At 34.5% G+C, this 22,621-nt stretch overlaps 1 protein-coding gene across 1 annotated transcript in view; it reads left to right on the top strand.

The window, feature by feature from the left end:
• Positions 1-21,415, top strand: part of CCDC171 (coiled-coil domain containing 171) — a 387,757-nt gene extending 366,342 nt beyond the window's left edge. Inside the window, exon 24 of the mRNA XM_081262194.1 lies at positions 19,016-21,415. Coding sequence (XP_081118320.1) covers positions 19,016-19,240 — 225 coding nt within the window. The 3' untranslated portion in view covers positions 19,241-21,415. The remainder of the gene's footprint in view (positions 1-19,015) is intronic.
• Positions 21,416-22,621: the final 1,206 nt, after the last annotated feature.

The following is a 22,621-nucleotide window of genomic DNA, read 5'->3' as shown; positions in this document are numbered from 1 at the left end:
TTTTCCAATGTTCTGAATTGTGGTAAAATACACATAACATAAAATTTATCATCTTAACTATTTTAAGTGTATAGCTCAGCAATATTAGACACATTCACAATGTTTTGCAACCCTCACCAGGATCCATCTCCTTAACTCTTTTACTTTTGTAAAACTGAAACTCTATACCCACTGAACAATGACTTCCCACCCCTGCTTCATCCCTCAGCCTCTGAATACCAGTCTACTTTCTGTTTCTATGATTTTGACTACTATAAGTACCTCATATAAATGGAATCATGCAGTATTTGTCTTTTCCTGATTGACTTATTGCACTTAGTATAATGTCCTCAAAGTTCATATATATTGTAGTATATGTCAGACTGAAAGTATTCCAGTGTAAGTACATAACAGTTTGCTTATCTATTCCTCCATTGATGGGCTTGGGTTTCCTTGTTTTATTTATTTTGAATAATGCTGCTAAATAATATTGCTAAACAAAATATATGTTCTGAGACCTAGCTTTTAGTTCTTTATGGTATATGCCTAGAACTGGAATTACAGTATCAATAATTCTAGGTATTTTTTAATTTTTATTCTTTTTTCAGTACTGAGAAATGAATCCAGGGGCACTTTACCATAAAGTTATATCTCTAGCCATTTTTAATTTTTAATTTTGTGACAGAGTCTTGCTAAATTGCTGAGACTAGCAATTTTCCTTTCTCAGTCCCCGAGAAGCTGGGATTTCAGGCATGTATCACCATACTCAGCTTAATACTAGGTTTTATAATTGCTCATGTATTTACCTTTATTAAAATATTCATTTATTTCTATAGTTTCTAGTCATTGCTTAATATCCTTTAATTTCACCTTCAGGATTCCCTGGAGCATTTCTTTCAGGGAATTTTTAATAGTAACAAACTTCCTTAACTTCTGTTTATCTGGGAATATCTTAATTTCTACAACAATTCTGAAGGACAGTTTTGCCAGATCTAGGATATTTAGTTGACAGGTTTTTTTTTCTTTCTTTTAGACATTGAATTTATTGGCCCTCCTCTTATGGCCTCCAAAGTTTCTAATAAAAAATCTGTTGATAGTCTTACTGAGGATGCCTTGTATGTGACAAATCCGTTATTCTTGCAGATTTCAAAATTCTCTTTATGCTTTTGACAATCTGATTATGTGTCTTGGTGTGGGTCTCTTTGAACTCAACCTACTTGGAGTTTGTTGAGCTTCTTGGGCATTTTTGATCAAGCATTTCATCAAATTCGGAAGTTTTCATCAATTATTTTGTCAACTATTCTCCCTGTTCCTTTCTCTCTTGTCTTCCACTCCTACAACTCCACAGTGTATATGTTGGTTCACTTGTTGATATCTCACTGGTCCCTTAAGTCTGTTCAATTTTCTTAGATCATTTTTCTTTCTGTTTTTTAGGATCAGTGTTTTCCATTGTTCTGTCTTCTTATTCATTGTTTCGTCTGCCTGCTCACATTTGCCTTTGAGTATTTGTAGTTTTTTCATTTCAGTTATTATACTTTTCAGCTCCAGACTTTATTTGTTTCCTTTTAGGTTTTCTCTTTCTTTATTGATATTTCCATTTTGTGCAGACGTCATTTTCTTGAATTTCTTCACATCTTCCTTTAATAGAGTATCTTTGAGATAGCTGTTTTAAAGTCTTTGTCTCATAGACCTGCCATCAACTATTTTTCAGGGGCATTGTCTGTTGATATATTTTTTTCCTTTGAAGGGGCCATACATTCTTATTACTTTGTATGCCTTTTGATTTTTGTTGTTGTTGTTGAAAGCTGGACATTTGAATTTAATAATGTGGTAACTCTAGAAATCAGACCTCCATCCCTTTCCCTGTTGTTTGCTGTTTTTATTTTATTCTTTTATTTTTATTTTTGTAGCTGTCTGTCAAGGATCACCCTATGGGGGAAATTTACAATCTTCTTAAATCTACTGAGTTTGTAACTCTCTCTGCACTTGTGCGATCACATGTATGAAATTGTTTTTGACTGTCCTAGTCCTTAATGTGTGGCTATCAAAAGAGGAAAAAGAATAAAATGAAGTGGGTGGGGGAAAGAGGATGACAAATCTTTACATCACCTGCTTGTCACACTTCCTGAAGGGGGTGTCTGGTGGAAGTTTCAATAACAATGGTCACCTGCCTGTTTGTACTTCTGTGATCAGAAGCAGCAGAGCACAGATCCTGGCATTTGGAGGCCAGTGTCCTACCACTGTGCTAAAAGTTGAAATTGAAGTTTACCCCAATTTTCTGTGCAAGCCCTTTCCTGGAAGTAGAAAACCTTCAATAGACTACAGAGTTCCAAAATAGATAGATTCTGCCACTCTAGTAGTTATCTAGGTGCTTCTGCTTCTTTATACTCTGCCATCTTTCCAGAACCCTCTCAAATCCTTACTCTTAAGCACTATGTTAATAATTATTAGCCATTAATAATTATCAATATCTCATTAATAAGATGACATTAGATGCTTTCTCTCAAGGATTTGATAGTTTTGGGATCTGTATATAAATACTTACAATTAATGATGATAAGTAATATTAAAGAACATGTGAGAAGTAAAATTATCTGTGTGAGGATAGTAAAAATTATATTCTAGGTAGATGTATATGGAAAATTTGGATGTATTTAATGAATAAAATAGTTGCAGGGTAGTTTCTTAATTGCCTAGTAATTCACTCAAGATTGTTTCCTGCCTTGAGCTTCTGGTGTTCTTTGTGTTCAGTGCAACAAATCTACATTATATGTACAGAAAGATTTCACTCAATTTGAAGGCATGTCATAAAAACATTCCTACTTGAAGACTTGACTCCAAAAGCTTAGAGTCTTCTCAGTCTCATTGAACAGCAAGTTATAGTCAGTCTGCTTTCCTGGTGTGAAGTATTAGTACATCTCTGCAGGTGTATTAGTTCCCAGTGGAGGAGGCTGCAATTCCCTGTCTTAGATTTCCAGGTTTGAATGTAGGTAGGATTCTTAAAGTGGAAATCATAACTCTGAGTTAATCACTCTAAGGATCTGCATTTGAATGTCAATAACAAGGAGTTCTATTTAAAAATAACTTTTATTTGTAACCCCTTCAACATATAGCATTTCACATGTAGTAGGTTTTCTAAAGCAGTACAGTTTATATTACTTTTCTTTTTCTTTGTACAGCACTGATTTTTTTCATAATTTCCAGATTTTCAAAGTGCAAACAAATGAAAACTGATTATATGTTTAGATGTGAATATATTTGGACATAGAGAAAATGTGAAAATTATTCTTATCATTTTTCAAAGTTAGTATAAAATTTTATTTCTTAGGCAGAACATATTTTTAAGTACAATGTGTTTCATTTGAAAACCTGAATAGCTTGGAGAAAATTTACGGAAAAATTGTTGAGTTTGACAGGAAGTACATTTTTATGGGCAAAGGCTGAATCTCCTTTTCTTGAATTGTGCCTAGACCTTCCTGCCCTTACTTGTCAAGTGCTCTTTTTTACTGAAGGTAAGCTTTATACAATACTCTGATTAATGATATAGTGGAAAAACTGTGAATTGATTGTTAGTCAATATTAAATTTTAGTAATCTCAAAATCAAATCTTCCTTTCCAAGGGCCTAAAAAACTGACTTGAAATTTAACTTTAGTCATCTAGAGGCCTATTTTTGAGCAGCTTAATGTATCACTATAGTATTTCCTAGACTCCTGTCCAATTCAATACATGGAATGACTAAATTGTAGTCATACTCGTTCTGAGCACACAGGCAAGAAGAAAAGTAGTTAAACATCTTGCTGTGTGTGAGCAGTTCGAGGGCAGGCAGACACCATGCACCTTGACCACCTATTATGAAGCTTTTTGCTGCCGTGTCAAGTGAAAGCGAGTTAATTGGGTGAAGCTGTGGAGCATGTTAGGGGCCTGGTAAAGGGTTGCTGTCTGACAGCTGAATGTCAGCAAAAGCCAGTCAAGTGTAGCTGAGAGACAGAGACCTGTCACAAAGTTCCCGCTGACTGGAACACAGTTAGGAAGCTGAAATATGGTTCCGTCTCACTTTCTCCCTCATTGAATCCAAGCACCTTAAAAGATTTTACACTGTATATGTCAACTCTTGTTCTCTAAGCTGTTTCCCCCTAACTGTCCTGCATTCAAATGATTGAACAGAAGATGCTAATGTTTAGCAAAGTGAATGTAAATTCCCTCTTTTCCCCTTTTCTGCCCAAGCAGATAGACATTCAACTCAAAGGAAACTTTGAAGGTTTACATCAAACAATTAGATTGCCTCCAAATTTAGCTTATAATAGAATCTTTTTCTCAAGAGAGTATGAAACTTACAATTAAAGCAGTAGAAAAAGCAATGCCTTTTGCTCTGATAGAGAAAATCTAGCTTTAGAATGTTAGGATTCCTGCTGCATGTCTTGAGAAAGGACACTTGCCAAGATGACTTTCCTCTTGTCTTCACATCACAGGATTCTTCTTTTTCTGACTTGCCTAAGGTGTAAAAAACCATAATGATAACCATGTGAAGGTCAAGAAAGATAAACATAGGAAGGACTCTTTAGGTTCCTTCTGAAACTTTAGATACTTAAAAAGGAGGACTTCAAGAAAGTTGGATTTAAAGAAAATGAAATTAAACTCCATGAAATAAAAATATTTTCAGAAAGAGAAGCATTTAATATCAAAATATTGGATGCTTGTTGGCTTTCTTTAGAATATGGGTTAGAACAAGTCCATTCTTCAAGAATAGGCAGGCAAGTAGAGCACCTTCTGTATGTCGGTCCCTATGCAGGTTACTCTCTCTGTTTCCTATATTTAGAAAAAAACTAAGATAGCCTGTACCTTCAAGAAATGAATACTCTAAGCCAGCACTGTTACGTAGAACTTAATGTGATGATAGAAATGTGACTTTTGAGCACTTGGAATGTGGCTAGTATAACTAAGGAACTGATGTTTAAATTTACTTTTATATTAGGTTAAATTTTAATTTAAAATTATTAGCTACATGTGGCTACCACATTGAAATAGTGTGGGTCTAAGCAAACAGAGGACAGTAATTCTGTGCTATTACAAAAGTGTTTGGGAGGTATTATGACACAGAGGAGAGATATTTAACCCTCATATGAGGTGATGGATGGCAAGGGAAGTTTGGGGAAAGGTGATACCCAACTGAGTCTTGCAAAACAGTAGGACTTAACCTAACAAGCAAGCCTCTTTTTAACAGCAAAAGCAACACACAAAAGAGGCTCTGAGACAGGAGAAAGCAGGGCATGCTTCAGAATCAGCACACGAATCAGTACTGGAGAGAGAAGATATTTTATGGGAAGTCACTACAGCTGTGTATACTGCCAAACAGATGATCCCAGACACCATAGAACAGAAGGCTTCACAGGCCCAAATAAGACACTCAAATTGCATGGTTTACTAAATGAGTTAAAGCATGGTTAAAAGGAAGAAGAGAGATGGTAGGGAACAAGCAGGAGGGAGGACCATAGTACTCGACTTTTTGGATCTGTGTTTTTCATAGGATATGTCGCTCCTTCATGCATCAGTTTTTCCCACTCTTTGTGAGGTTATCAGGACCAGAGCTAAGGTTTGAAAAAGAGAGCGTGGGGAACAGATGGTGCTTAGGATTACTTAAACACACTTGCTTTCCAGGACAAATGCAGGGACAAGCTTGCCTGGCAGATGGCTATTGTTGGCTAGCTAAGCTGCCCAACAGCTTTAAGGACCGATTTAAGGATGCCATTAGCTTAGAGGTGGCACTTCTCAACTTGTGGTCTTTCTATCCCTTTTTATCCATAAAATATTATGTCTTATAGGTACTATCTATTCTTAACAGAGATTCTGCTGTCTTGATTCATGATCTGTGCTGAACACTAATTCTGAGTTTCATTTCCAACTTTTTTTCTTGTTTTCAATAACAAAAGTTGAGTATTCCCAATCATAATCAAATATACAATAAAGAAAAGATGGAGAAGGAAATGAACTCTAAAAGGATGACTTGTTTACCAAAAAATAAAAGTGCACATAGGCTGGAGAAAATGAAGAGGCATTTGAATAACTGATGAAGAAATTTTAGTGAAGAGCTTTGAAACCTTTGTAAAAGATAATGTCTATGTACACCCTACTCTAAGCCTAAAATACAATTCAAACAAGTCTAGGCCTTTTTGGAAAATTGGCCTGTAGGATATAGGGAGGAGTTAATTTGAATAAGGGCCCAGATGATTGGTGAAGAAAGACTACTAGGCAGGTAGTGAAAGGAGAGAAAATGGGAAGAACTACCTAGTGGCTTTCCTCCATTTCTAGGGTCTGGCATCTGCACTCTTAGAAAAAGGGCCTACAAGTGAAGCTGAAAAAAATGTTTTGTGATAGACTCTGTTAGACAATAGCTTCTAGTAGGAGTTGCCAGTTTCCAAGTGACAAAGGATGTAGGATGGGCATATGACTAAAACTGGGTGGAGACATTGCCCACATAGTCTAGTGAGCCTTCTAGTGCATTGGACCTGGTGGAAAAATCCAGATACCCAGTGATTCTTGATGTGGACTCTCCAGGGCCATGGGAGATTTGGTGTAAGAAAGTCAGGAGAGAATCAGGGAAATTTGAATCATTCCTGGGACCTTGTCTATATCCACATAATGGTGATTCTGGAAAACTTTCTGTACCATTGTGCCTCAGAGTTTATACTATGAAAAGAGGAGTTGTGTAGATACATAGTAATTGCAGGCAAACTGACTGGCAATGTAGATTAAAGGGTAGTAACTAATCTTGAGAACAGGGTGTTTTATGTGTTCAATCTATTGCCATATCTCAGTATCTAAAACAGCATCTGACACATTATAGACACTTGATAGTAACTATACTGCAAAGGAAACAACAAAGAGAAAACTCAGAGATTATAACTAAAATTGGCAAATCATATGTCAAAGAAGGGATTCATATCCAAAATATATGAGAAATTCAAATAAATAAATAACAAGAAAAATAATTATATTTAAAAATGGATAAAGGACCCTAATAGTCATTTCTTGAAAGAACACATACAAAAGTCCAACAGATATATGAAAAAATGCTTGGTATTTTAATGCAATTTAAAACCATAATAAGATATCACTTCATATTTGTTAGAATGGCTATTACCTAGAAGAAAGATAAGTGTTGGCCAAGATGTGGGGGAAAGGGAACCTTTGTATACTGTTGGTGGAAATGCAAAATAGAACCACCATTTTAAAAACAGTATGGAGGTTCTGCAAAGAAACAAAAATGGAATTACCATGGGATCTAGCAATCCCACTTCTGGGCATTTTTTTAAATTGGTGCATTATAGTTGTACATAATGTGGCATTTGTTGTTACATATTAGCACATATGCACGATATAACTATGTAATTTGGCCAATATCCCTTTCCAGCTCTTCCCCCTCTCTCCCTTTTTCCCATTTTCATGTTTGAGACTCCTGAAAATGGCCTGGTTCTGTCAGAAACAACATTCCTGCATGCCATGTAAAAGAAATGTCCTTGCCAGCTAAGTTATTTATTTATTTATTAGAGTGTACTTTCTAGTGCTTATTGTGATTTGAAGGCATTCCACAGATGTAACTCCCAAATTGCATGATTTATCTTACATCTGAAGTGCCTTTCTCTAACTGATAAATAGACCACATTCTTTCCTCCAGAAAGGCCCAGTCACAGGGCTGGTCAAGGGACCCACAGCCTTAGGGAATATAGAACTTAAACTGGGAATGGTCAGCAGGGAAATAAAGAATATTTGCAGCATTCCTAAAGAATGGTTAGGAATTTTGGATGTGATATAATAAAATAATGAGAGAATGTGGCCTAAAAATAGCTGTGGAAGGGAGGGTTTCAAATTGTAAAATGTAAATTTATTGCTAAGTTTGTTGAGATGAGTGATTGACTGATACTTACATGACTAGTAAGCTTTAGGAAAGTCATCTTTTTCAAGCAGCTTTTCATTGTAGGTGATTCTTCTCTTGCTGTGCTCCTCTTTACCTGAGAGCCTGGTGAGTAATTCCATTCAGAGAAAAACATACCGTTAAAAGGTTCCAGTTTATAGCTTTCAGATTATTGCTAAATTTTTTACATTGAGTTAAAAAACATAACTTTAAGAGGAAATTCTTCAGTTAATGAAAAAGTGGTCAAAAAACTTTTGCCTAATAGTTCCCAGAGAGAGTGTGACATGTGTACATTTTGACCACAAAAGTTGTAATTTGGCAGCTGGAAGTGGTATTTGGAGTAAAATGAAGGCTCACAAGTTGTAAGTAGCCACTCTGCATAAGGAGTCACATTTGTACCAAGTAGAGGTACTAGTTATTCAATATAATTATTTATGTATGCATTTGCTCAATGTTAAGATTATGAATCTGAGTTAGAAACTGAAAATGTTGAAAAGAATTTTCTCTACTAAATCAAAATCCCTTTGAAACTTGCAAAATACTTTGAGACCCTTACCTAAGTGCATTTTCATATTGGCCACACATTTCAGTCATACTATAATAAAAATATATGCATATATATATACTTAAGCATATGTAAAATATATAGTTTCAGTATATATAAACAGTCTTTTTAAATAAAGGTTTTTTAGTAATAAATTTAAAATATACTTTAGTGTAGATAATTTGGAAAATATAGAATAATAGAGGAAAAAAATCCCAGAAATTCCTTAATTCCTTGTACCTCAAAACAAGTACCCTACATAATTACTACTTTTTCACTTACAGAGTCTATAGCAAAGTACCGCCTCTGGGCTAAATCCACCTTCTGCCTGTTTTTGTATAGTTTATGAATGAAGAATGTTTTTTACATTTTAAGTTGCTGGGAAAAATGGCAAAAGAGAATTAATATTTTATGACATGAAAATTATGTGAAATTCAAATTTATGTCTATAGGTAAACTTTTATTGGAACATAGCCATGATAGTTCATTTGAACATTGTCTGTGGATATTTGTGTACTACAATAGCAGGGTTTAGTAGTTGTAAGAGAGAATATATAGCCTGCAGTGCATAAAATATTTATTATTTGGCCATTTATAGAAAAAAAAATTCCTGACCCTTGGTTAGGCCTGAGCATTTGTCCATGTTATAAAAAATATATAACCATAAATTCATAGATTCATAACATTCTATCAAGTGGTTGTAGCTTACCTATCCCTACTTCTGTGGTTAAATGTTGGAAGGTTTCCAATTTTTGTCTGCTATTAATATAAGGACCCTAATAATAAATGGAATTGTGGAATTAAACAGCATTAACCATTTAAGAGAGTTGTCCAATTATAGTAAAAATGTTTCTATCATTTTGTACAACTGCTACAACTAGTAGTAATTTATGAAATGCGTGTTTTACAATGCTTTCACTAACATTTAGTATCATAATTATTTTTAAAATATGTTTTTAGTTGTAGATGGACACACTATATTTATTTATTTTTATGTGGTGCTGAGGATTGAACCTGGGGCTCACACCTGCAAGACAAGTGCTCTACCACTGAGCTATAGCCCCAGCCCCTAGAACCATAATTTTTAAAGTTCAGATTTCATTTGTAATAAAATCTCATTTACCTTTCATTTTTGACTATTAGTGGGGGTTACTATTTTTTTCTACTTATTTGTTAATCAGTTGCTTTTCCACTTTTGTGAACTGCCAATTCACAACTTTTTTCTCATAATTCACATAATTTTAATGATAAGACATCATCAGAAGAAAAATTTAAATTTCAAAGCTTTTCTCTATAACCGAAAACTCCCTTTTTTCAAAGATAATTTTTTTATAATTCTTTTTTCAAAAGAAAATAGAACTAAGTATAAGTAGATGTGTGTTTATGCTTATTTAAAAAATAAATATGTAGTATATGTATGTGTAGATATATATGTACAGACAGTCCTCAAGTTTCCATTGTTGTGCTTATGATTTTTCCCTTTTACAGTGGCATGAAAATGATATGCATTCAATAGAAATCATACTTCAAATTTTGAATTTTTATTTTTTTCCTGGCTAACCATATGCCCTGTGATACTCTCTTGTGATGTTGAGTGGCAGCAGCGAGCTACAACTCCTGGTCATAGAGGTAAACAGCTGGTATAGTAGTGTGTGCTATCTTGCCAACCTGTGGTGCTCAGTAGGTAGATTAAATGCATTTTCAACTTATTATGGTATATTGGTATGTAAGCCCATTGTAAAGCAAGGAGCACCTGTGCTTATGTATGTTTGTGTATCTTCATAATACTGTTTTGACTTTCTTTTTCCCCACTTCCACTTATTTTGACACCAACACTTACATATTTACCTGAGTTTATTAAATTACTGCATTATATGGCTGTGTTGTATTTAAAAAGTTCTCTGTTGAAAGATTTTTAGTTTCATTTAAAACATGTTTTCCTATTTTAAAATGTTTCGATGAACACAGCTCTATGCTCACCTTCTTAGTATAGCCATGGAAGATATGCCTAGTAGTAGAACTGGTAAATACGGAGGGATTTTGTTGTTCAGAAAATTAGCACCAGTTTTCATCCCAAGCTACATGGCATGAGTTTGCTTTTTCCCCTCTTCTCTACAGTGGGTATCACCAAGATACCTACTTTTTCCTATATGTGAAAAGTAATCTTTCTTTTACATGTTTTGTATTGCATTTCTTTAATTACCAATGAAGTTTAGCAGCTTTTCATATGTTTATTGGTTATTGTACTCCTACCCCAACCAAACAGGCAAGTTTTTCCTAAGGCGGATGCTGCCAAGATTTTCTCACATGTGGGCTGGGGATGTGGCTCAAGCGGTAGCGCGCTCGCCTGGCATGCGTGTGGCCCGGGTTCAATCCTCAGCACCACATACAAACAAAGATGTTGTGTCCACCGAAAACTAAAAAATAAATATTAAAAAATTATCTCTAAAAAAAAAAAAGATTTTCTCACATGTGTTTGTTCATTCTTTCTTAGTACTAGAGCCTTTCAGTATTACCTGGGATGCTCAGGGGAGGAAAAGATCATTATTCCTGATTCCCCTGAATCTAAGTTAGCCATATGGCCCAGGTTCTGGTAATGGGATGTAAGCAAAAATGTTTTATTTTAGGAAGTGTCTTTAAATGGAAGCTGTGCCTCTTTCTTTATCTTCTTTTCTTCTGGTTAGAATGCAAACATAATAGCTGGAACTTAAGCAGCCATTTTTGGTCATGGGGTAGAAGCCACACACTGAGCTTTAGAGCCCAGGATAGAAGCAGCCTGCATTTCTGTTACCACTGCACTGGCTGTAGCATTTTTGTATGCTATTTCATTTGATCTTTATAACTGTACTATGAAGGATTGTTCTTCCTATTTCATGAATAAGGATACAGACTCATGTAGTCCTATTAGAGAGAAATAAACTTAAGCCAGTGGTATTTTGGGTGTTCTGTTACAAGTGAATTCAAGCATAATAATTATGCTATCCTTAACCTATTTTCTATTTTAGGTGGTTCTTCTAATTGTTTTGCTTAAGACTTTAAGAAAGTCAGCCTTATAGCCGGTGTAGTGGTGCTTGCCTATAATCCTAACAGTTCAGGAGGCCAAGGCAGGAGGACCACAAATTCAAAGCCAGCTTCAGTAACTTAGCAAGGCCCTGAGCAACTTAGTGAGACCCTGTCTCAAAATAAAAAATAAAAAGGACTGGGGTTATGGTTGAGAGAGCCCCTAGGTTCAATCCCTGGCACCAAAACAAACAAACAAACAAACAAACAAACAAAGTCATCCTCATGATTAGTATGTGTGCTGTATATTTTTTTAAAAAATAGTTTACCATTTCCATTTTTCAGTGGCATTTTCCTATATAATATTTTCCAGTATTTATTGGTTCAGCTTTTGTATCATTGAATGTATGGACATATTTACATTTCAAAATTTTTGAGTTTTTTGAGAGCATATGTTTCCAAGGCAAAAAGAAAGAATGTTTCCTTTGCATTTCTGTCCATTTCAGACGCTCTCTATCATCAGGTGTGTCGGGATTGGCAGGATAGAAGTCGGCTGGGAGCACAAGGGTATGAAGGAAACTAGGAAAAGAAAGAACAAAAGCCATCAGGGAAAATTCTTCAACTCTTTTTCCAATCTAAATCACGTCAGGACACTTAAATATCCAAGAGAAGAAAATGGGAATTGTTATCTTGTCAGGCACAAGATATCTTTAAAGTAATTTAAAATTAAAGTTTAAGTGTTCTAGTGTAATTTAAAACCTCAGTGCTGAATTTTACCTTTGAATATAGCAACATATAAACTGCTTTGGTGAAAGGGCTTTATATACACACCATAAAATGTATTTATTTACTCTAATACCATGAATATTAAAATCTTGGGCTATAATAATATATGCTATCAAAAATATAAACATTTATTTTTAGCCTCTAGTATAATCTCTGTACTTTCATTTTCCAGTCACAGAGATTTGTTGAATCCTTGTTATATTTATGGAATAGTTATACATATAAAATAAGCATGAGCTGGGCCCAGTGGCTTACGCCTGTAATCTCAATGACTCAGAAGGCTGAAGCAGGAGGATTGTATGTTCAAGTCCAGCATCAGCCACTTAGGAAAAAAAAAAAAAAAGTATTATGGATGCAGCTCATTCAGTGGGAAAGTGCCCTTAGGTTCAATCCATAGTATTAAAATAAAATAAAATAATTCTGAGGCTGCATCTTCTTTAAAGTGGTAAGTGTGTGAATAAGTGAATCAGATCAAGAATCACATCAAGACTCTGAATCCCAGTTTCTTCAACTGTAAAATGAGGGTAACAGCAGTACTTTCTTCTTGAGTCCTGAGAATTCATGTAATTGCCTATAAAGCTAAGCCTATCTATATATACTCAATGCATATTTGCTGTAATGTTAAAATTGGAATTTCTTTCACTTGAGAATAGAAAGAGAAGCAAAGAAAGGGAACTATTATATACAATGTATTTTTGTATGCTATTTCATTTGATCTTTATAACTCTACTATGAAAGATTGTTCTTCTTATTTCATGAATAACGATACAGACTCATGTAGGTTAAGTAACTTGTCAAGGATCACATAATTAATATATAGCAGAACAAAATTTGGAACCTGAGGTCTCCACAGCTTCTAATTCCATGTCCTTTCCACTATACTTGCTACTTCTGTATGAAACATAATCTGTATTTGCAAAGAAACAACCAAACAGCAATAAAAGACCAAGACCATGAAGTAATACTGAGTGGTTTGTTCAGTCATTCATCAATTAGGAATCTTACTTACATTCTCCTAAGTGCTAGGAATACAGAATCATGATTTCATCATACTGAGTTTAATAGGAAAAGCATAAAGGTATACAAATTAGTGAAATGAATGCTAATGAAGGAATGTAAAAGTATGATTGGATGTTGTAATTGGGGAAAGGTAGGAAGAGTTTCTGGAAGGGTCTTACCAAAAAGCTGATCCTTGACCCAAGTTTGAATTCAACCCACAAAGGTCCAAAGTGGATAGCCAGGAGAGGCTAGTGTGAACTATGGAGAACCTGTTTAGGGAGGAAGTGGGAGATGAGGCTGGACAGGGAAGCCAAGAGCTGCAAAGGGTGTGGCTACAGGAAGCACAGAGAATCAAAACCAGCAATCCTGTTAATCTTCCTTATCAACCAAGCAGAAGAGGCTAAATTTGAACCACGTGGATTGGTTCAAGAGCTGGTGTCTGCTTGAGGACAAAATTGTCAAGTTTGTTTTATTTCTTCTACCTTCGTTTCTGATTTATTTCTAAATCTGCGATTATCCTTCCTTCTTAATCTCCGGTACACAGGGTTTTAGGATGTTTCCTATAGACACAATGCTCCATTAACTCACATTCCCTACCCCCACGTCCTGATGTCAGTGAGTGAAAGAGCTAGCTGTTTTGTACTAAGCTTCAGTGACTTGATAGGGATGGGAACGAGTAAAATCTTCCAATAGATTTGGTATTGGTAACTAAACATTAGAAATGGTAACTGTAAGAAATATTTAATGGGAAATTATATATGTGAATATTTCCAACTCTGATTGTCTGTGTAAACAGCAATGTCCGGCATGGCAGAACTGGAAAATGGACAGGTGAAATTTGGTTAGCCAGCTCAGTACAGCATTTGGAAGGAAGAAAACTGTGTTGCTAAGTATCAAGACTCTAGTGGAAAGAACATGCTGGAACTAACATAGACATAGCGAGACAGCCTCATTGTAACGCCCTCTTGTGGGTGCTTTTATTTCTTTTTCAGTTTATGTGGAGCTGTCTCCCTCGACTTAAAACCAGTCAGTAGTACTTATGTGAATATGGAGGTCTAAATAATGAAAAGTGCATTAAAGAATGTAATTGAATGAAGCCAGATCATTTAAACTATGGCTAATCTTATCTCTTTGGGTATTTTAAAGAACCACGTGCAATAAGTATTTCTTCTTAAGAATGGCCTATGTATAGCTTCTTAAAATTTTAAGTATGATATTTAGGAAACTCTGATTTCTAGGTCAATGTCACTCACAGTGACATTGGGTCATGGTATTAGAGTAGACCTGTATAATTTCAGAACTGGAAAAAGTTCAGGCAAAGGAAGGGGAGACATGGGTGGACTAATTCACCTCCTCACAATGTCCCACTTAGATTGTAGTAGAACTGGGAGAAGGAACTGCAGTCTGCAACACTTCAGTCTAGAATTCTCTTCACCACACAATGTGCTTAGCATAATTGCTATGCAGTACTGCCCAAGCTTTCTAAATTGTGCCTTCCCTCACAATTCTATAATATGGAATTCTGGAAGACTTAACTTGATCATAAATGTTTTGCAGGAGACAAATGGCTTAGTGTCATTGTTTCAGAAGTCTCAGTTGGCAAAGTGGCGTTGATTTATAGATAATTCGTTGAGTGATAATTTTATTATTAGACTAATGCTTTATTTTTGTTGTTTGGATAACAGTCTTAGAAAACAGGATATTAAAGCCTTGAAAAATGGCTATTGGCTGTGTGCAATTTCTATATTCCATAAGATTTTTTTAAAGGGAGAAATTTAGTAGACACATTTTGTATTGTGAATATGTATTTAGCTGATGGACTATAACAGTTCAAATAGAATCATTTACAGCTTATTGAGTAAATAAAAGTGCTTCCATAAAGATTCACATGACATCTAGCTTTTATTTCAGGTAACTAATTTCTTTCTGAAAGATCATCTAAATTAAGATTTACATAAAAGACTACCAGAACACCCTAGCAGTTTCAAAAGCCGTTTAAATGACCATGGACTTCACAGGTTTAAAATGTAAGATCAGGCGGTGAATATTAACTTTTAATGGTCTCTGCCAAGTAGTTATTTAACTGTCTTTTACTCCCTATGTTATATTTTAAGAATATTATGATATATTTCTGCATATTATTTGTACAAGAAAAATAATTAACGTTTATTATTTTAACATTACATTCTCAATTCAAAATCTCACCAGAATTTTTGGTGGGTTCTTTTTAAGCTAAATGACTTAAAATCAGATTTTATCTTATCTTGAAAAAATTCTTTACTAGCAGTACAGCAGATGATCTTAGTAGTATCATTTATTTTCATTTATACAAAAATAAGCATGTTTGCTTGTGGGAGATGATACCTTTTGGAGTTAAAAGTCTGTAGGGAAACCAATGTGTGTGTGTGTGTGTGTGTGTGTGTGTGTGTGTGTGTGTGTGTGTTTCTTTGTCCATGTCTGTCTGTTTCTCCCCCACCCTTTCCCCTTTAAGGGTTTAAAGTTGTTTTCTATATTTAGGATACAAGGCCAGAAGATAATGTATAAAAACTAAGACTGGATTGAAATACTAGAGAAATACTCAACACCCCATTTCAAGGTTATTTAGTTAAAAGGAAAAAAAGTTGTATTGGGGCTGGGATTGTGGCTCAGTGGTAGAGCACCTGCCTAGCATGTGTGAGGCACTGGGTTAGATGCTCAGCACCACATATAAATGAATAAAATAAAGGTTCCATCAACAACCAAAAAGTATTTTTTAAAAAGTTTTATTAAATAAAAGGCCAGTTTCACACATAGTCAAAAATATGAATGTTGAAAAGTAGACTGAAAAAAGACATTCTTTTTGTAGAATTGCCAAGATCTGTAGACTAATTATTAGAGAGAAATGAGTAGTTTATAGAGACACCTTCCCTGAAGGACCACCTTCCTAATTCTGTAATATGTTAGGTTGAAGGACTCACAAGAACAAAAAAAAAGAGAAACTTAAAGCATAGTATATAGGTTTGAGGAAATTATGTATATCACTGATAGTTTTAAAACCGGAGTTGCTGGTCAGTTTGGCAGTTACCTTTCTCTAGTTTACAACATCAAGAAGAAAATGTCATTGAAAGATACCTGATCTTCCTAGGTCTGATTCTATAAACCCATCTCTTTTCACACATTGTTTTCATAGACCAAAACTTAAAGTATGAAGATGTAAAAACAACCCTCAAAAAAATGAAAAATAGAATTACCACATGACCTAACAGTCCAACTTCTGGGCATTTACCCCAAAGTTTTAAAATCAGTGTGTTGTAAAGCTGCCTGACTGCCCATATTCACTGTAGCACTGTTCACAGTGGCCAAGTTATGGAGTTAACCTCAGTATAGGCAAAGAAAATGTAGCTAGAATACTAGAATACTATTCATCCATTAAAAAGGAAGAAATTCTGTCACTGGGGACAGTTATGCTAAGTGAAATAAGCTAAGTGAAAACACAAGGACAAATACCACATGGTTTCATTTGATGTGGGATCTAAAACAATTGAGCTCTTAAAAGCAGAAAGTAGAATTGTGTTTAACAGAAGCTTGAGAGTTGAGGGACTGGAGAGATGAAAATTGAAGGATACAAAGCCTCAATCAGATTGGAGGAATATTTGTCTTTTTAAAATGTCTATTTTTCAGTGTGGTGAATATAGCTAACAATTGACTACTGTACATTTTTAAATTGCTAATAGAGTAAAATCTCAAATGTTCTCATCACAAAGTCAAATATTTGAGATGATGGATAGGTTACTTAGCTTGTTTAATCATTCCACATTGTATTAAAAATTATATCACCTTATATTCCTATAAATATATAAAGCTTTAATTTTACAGTATACAAAAAACGATGTTAAAACAAACTTTTGAGACCTTGCCTGACCATATTCTTTAATCACAATAAATTGCCATAACTGAGTTTTACTAAAAAGAACAGTAAGCCCACCGTCCCATGCTCTTCCAGCATCCCCCTTATTCTCAGGTCTGGCAGAATGAGAAGTTAGGTGGCATTATGGTTTTCATTGCAGCAAGACCCATCAGGTAATGCTGCCAATTCAGACAAACACCTGGAAAAATATCAGAAAAGGTGGTTAAGTCAGAAAGAATACAGGACCCTGCATGGCCAGCCTCTGAGGTAAGGGGATGCCTCTGTTCTGAGCAGACAGGCTCCAGCCCAGTACTGAGGATCTATGAGTAAAACCTCATCAGTGCTGCTAAACAGGGCCAGTACATAATTTTGGAAATTCTTTGCTTTCCATGAGATAAGATAAACCCTGTCCTTCATAAAGCTATCCAAGTGGCCATTTTAGGTGTTTTTTAACTTCCAGCATATAAAGAGATGATTTCCGCCAGCGATAGGCTTGCAGTGGAGTATCAAGAAATCAAAAGAACAGAGATCAAAGAAAATTGCTGAACTAGGTGTTAGATGCAGACATTGATTTTTCTCCAGTTGTAGTTTTAAAAAAATCTACAAAAATGGTAACACATACAACAGTTGAATTTCTAATACGTTTCTAAAGCCAGAAATAGCTGCTTTCTTGTTACTACATGTAAAAACAGTTTTGTATAACATGACATAATAAAGAAGCCCCTTATATTTTTCATTATTTTATTGTCAAAACTCTTAAGAGTTTCTACCAAAAAGGTGACTTTAAAAGCTTTATAATATAGAATATGAATTTTAGCAGAAATACTTATGACTAGACTTGTTATCTCGGCAACATATATTTATTTGCTGGGAATCTGGAAAATTCTGACATAAAATTGATTGCTATTTTTCTACTACTTTAAATGTCATAAAACAATACCTAACAATACCTCATTGCTAAGACTTCATTCAGATTAAAAATGATCTACTAATTACTAATGTTACTTAAGGCTTAAATGTATAGCTTTATTAAAATGTTAATTTTGTTTTCAAATACTTCATGAATATACGGCATTTCTTAAGTTAGATTCTGGATACGGCAATATTAAAATATATATTGTGAATTGTTTTCATATTGCAGTCCCTTACTTTGATATGATTTTCAAATACTTACAGTAGAATAATCTGTATCAAAACAGAGTGGTGGGGCTGAGGTTGTGGCTCAGTGGTAGAACACTTGCCTAGCATACATGAGGCACTGGGGTCAATCCCCAGCATCACATAAAAAACAACAACAACAAAAAAAAAAAAAAAACCCCGACTAAATAAACAAAGGTATTGTGTCCATCTACAACTAAAAATATTAAAAACAAAACAAAATAGAGGGGTGGTGGCATTATTGCTAAAGGTAAAAGTAGAAAGTTCTTCTCACTAGAATTTTATATCTCAGTATGTTCTGGAAGTTTTCTTTGTGCTATATTTGTCACTTAAGATGATAGATTTAAAAAGCAAATACCCATCATTCATTTTCTTAGCAGTCTAATCTTATATATTACATATTATTATAAGCATAATGAAATAAATACTATTGGCATTGACTTTTGTAAATTGACAATGAATTGTTACTAAGGAGAAAATGCTTGACTGTATTAACAATAACTTTATAAAAAGTTTCATACAAAGTTTTGGTGTTTCTTCTGTTGTCTTTAAAAGTTTATGATGTAGGATATATGGATTCAGTCCCTCCTGGAAAATAATTTATATTTACAAATTGTCATCCAGATTTTAAAAATGCTAATTTCCATCCCATTTCATATTATAGTGATTATTAGTCTACTTTCTTATTTATGGTTTTAGACTTGGAGAGTTTTCAACTCGATGTTTATTATGTTTTTCTTTTGTATGTTACAGATGGGATCACGAGACCATTCGAATATTTCCATTCCTTCAAGAGTTGCTCTTCCTGCTGACACAGTTGATGTTAGGGATATTTTGCCATTGCAAGCTGAACTTGATACAACTTATACTTTCTTAAAGGAGGCATTTTCAAATACTCTGCCTCATCCTCTATCATCTCATTCCTCTCCAGTGGCTATGTCTGCTAATGCCAAAAGATCACCTCAGATTGGATTATGACTTTATGAAATAAAAAAATGGAGGAAGAATTAACAGTACAATTAAATTGTTTTGAAGGGGAATTTTCTTACAGTGGAATTTTGTTTGAGCACAAGTTGGGGTGGGTTTTTAAAAAACTGTGTGATATCTTGATGTGTGCAGGTATCTGTCTCCTTGAATAATGAAATAACCCACTTTTTTCTCTCTTAAGTTTTATTTTATTATCACAGATCCTCATTTTTATGTAACATATTTTTAAATGTTAAAGAATGACACATTTTGGGTAATTTCCCTCGGACTTAAAAAATCAATAAGCCATTTTAGTCTCTATCTATCAAAGTTGTTTCATACTTGTCTATTTTAAAGCAGGACTGCAATACTTTAATAGGATTGAGAGAGCTATTTGAAATGTATGCCAATGATTCCTGTCATTTCATGGCAGCCCTGCCATGGTTCACTGAGCCCCTCTTCTCTCTTGTCAGCTCAACTGAAGACAAGCATTTAGTTGCAAACTTTAAGCAGGTTGTGCAAAACAGAAATGATGTGACTGCTTCTCCTCCTGCACAATAATGTCACTCCTGGTCAATGTGAGAAGGTCAGGTTGCTCCTTGTAAAGCTACATGATACCACTTGCCCATTTGAACAAGTTAAGTTAACTGCTGAATCTGGTCCCTGCAGGCATTGAAAACTCATCCTTTTATCAAGTCTGCATTTGATAAGAAAGTAGAGCAATTGTACTGAGAGGATTTCTGTGGTATGTTTAGGCACTTTATAAGGACAGTTCCCACACCAGTATAGCAGGTAATATATTTAGTATAAGCTAAAAAACTTCAAGGTAATGGCTGTTTTGACCTTCAAAATAGACTCCTTTTTTGTTTTTGTTGTTGGTAGGACCCAAGAGTGACGCCCATCTTTGATGCTGACAGAATTTAAAACAAGGCCATTGCCCTGCATTTTCTGCCTTGTAGCACACAAAAGTAAAATTGTATGTCAGGCCGAGATGTCGGGGAGCTGACAAGATGCCCCAGTGACATTTCAGCTAGAAAGAGCAAGTGTCTTGCAACCAAGTGGTCAAATATCAAATAATAGGTCAAGCAGGAAGGAGCTGAGTTCTAACCACAAAGAGGTTTCTGGTAACTTACTTGACAAGCTTTTGGGCGCTTTGTGGCTTGACAAAGTGATGTTCTGTTGGGTATCGCTAGACAGACTGTTCTTTATCGCCTTCAGAAGATCAGACATTGACATTGATTAAACTCTTTAACCCTTAAAGGTTAAATCCTTGCAGTTTGCATCATGGTAAGTGAAGAACAAAAGAATATTTGTAATATGTATTTGTATTTGTATTAATCATTTAACTCCCCAGTGATATTAACTTCTGATGTGAACTGTAGTTTTTGACAAAGAATTTTGATACAAAATATATATTTTATATTTTTATTTTTCATTATGGAGTTTTTCATTATGGACACAATAGAAAATAATGGCATGTATTATGGAATCTATATTGTGTTTACAGTGACATTTGACTCAAATATATCCAACTTCTGAGGATTTTTTTATTGGTTCCAATGAATAAAGTTTGAACACTGTTAATGTTATTAGCCAAATTAGCAAGTGATTTATGCTATCTGAGCTGGTAGTGCTGTCGTACTATGTAACACAATACCATTTCTTATATGAGGGAGCCAGTATAATTAGCTTTGAATAAAACTTTAGAAAGCTTTTGATGTGGAGTAAAATTGTATTTTTAACCAAATTTCTCTTAATTTGGTCCTTGGAATTCTTTTAATGTATCCTGTGTATTATAATCTTATGAAATTCAATTTTCAAATTTATTATGACACAGAATGTGCTATTGATCGTTTTTATGTAGATCTTAAAATAATTTCTGCACATTTCAAAACACTTTGTTCTGCCATTCCATTCAATGATTAGAATATTCCCCATGTGGAAATTGATAAATGGTTTTTTCTTGTGGTATCAGTGAGCCTCCGATTCTCACGGGAAAGAAAAGGTAAAGCAATGTTACCCTATGTAACTTACGTGTCTATGTGTATGTGTGTATGTTTGGGTTGAATCTTTTTCCAGATGCTACTGATTTAAGAGGAGTAAGCTCTTTTGTGAAATGTGCCTTGAACAGGTTTTGATCTTCTTGCCTTAATGTTATAATCCATTAATGGGATAACTCCAAAAATAAATGTGTATGTCTTTCCATGTCCATGTGTCTCTGATCTTACAGATAGATTTCATACAGCAAATTCTGAATCATAAATTCAAAAGGATTATTAAATCAAATCAAAGCATGTCACATTTTAAAGCAACTAGATGCTAAAGGCCATAGAAGCTGAAGGACGAGCTTCCTGAGTGATCATTAGTATTCACTACCAAATATAGTAATATTTATACCATATGCTTTTTTCCCAGAAGTCAGACCCAGCAGGAGGAGAAGATTTAATGACATATCCTATGGAGATCTGAGAAACTCTAGACTGCGTCTGAGTACCTCAGTGGCCAATTGCTGCATATTTGAGATCTGTGTTGCATTGGCAAGGACAGTTACTCTGTGAGCTTCTTTACCTCCTTAAGAATGATGTATAGACTAGACTTTTCTCAGGAGAATGACTTCAAATATTTTTGTAGGGGAAGGGAAGTTTTACTTTACATCTCAGTATGTGGATTTTCTTACTAACCTTCTGTGATCTAGAAAAATACCTCTATCACCCATCACTATCAAAGGGATTCTTAAAGTTATTGTACTGATACCTAAGCCACATTTATTGAGGGTCTACTGTAATTTTTAATATAAATGTTTTGGAATGACATAAAAGCAAAGAGGTTTAGGAAATTGCAGGGATTGCCAATTCAATGATAACTTAACAACATAGGTAAATAACCTTTTACTTAATAGAGGATCACATTATTTTACCAAATGCCTGACTCTTGTTAAACTTACAACTTATTAAACTATTTCTTATTTAACACAATGTGTGGCATTATTGAACTTTTAATGAAACCATGACTATTTTCATGTTACTTTATTGATCGGTTATATCTTAATTCAGTCTATAGACCATACAGAACAATAATGGTAAATTGATCCTATTTCGCTGTGCGTATTTTATAAACAAGTTTTTTAAAATAGCAGAAGTTCACAGGTAATTAATACTTACTGAGCAACTCGTATATTCCAGCTATTATGGCAAAACTAATGTGCTCACAACAAACATCTGGAATAGATATTTCTATCACCATTTTATACGTGAATAACCAAGGATCCAAAATGTTAAGCATTTTATTACCTAAGATCACATATAAATTAGTAATTAGTAAGCCTAGATCTGTAACTCCAAAGTCCACATTATTTCTACTTTGTCAGAACCGCCTTCCAAAAATAATGAATGA

Source organism: Spermophilus citellus, assembly GCF_964194105.1.
Source record: "Spermophilus citellus genome assembly, chromosome: 2".
Taxonomy (NCBI): domain Eukaryota; kingdom Metazoa; phylum Chordata; class Mammalia; order Rodentia; family Sciuridae; genus Spermophilus; species Spermophilus citellus.
The sequence above is the reverse complement of the archived record's forward strand: the minus strand, read 5'-3'. Positions and strand labels throughout refer to the sequence as shown.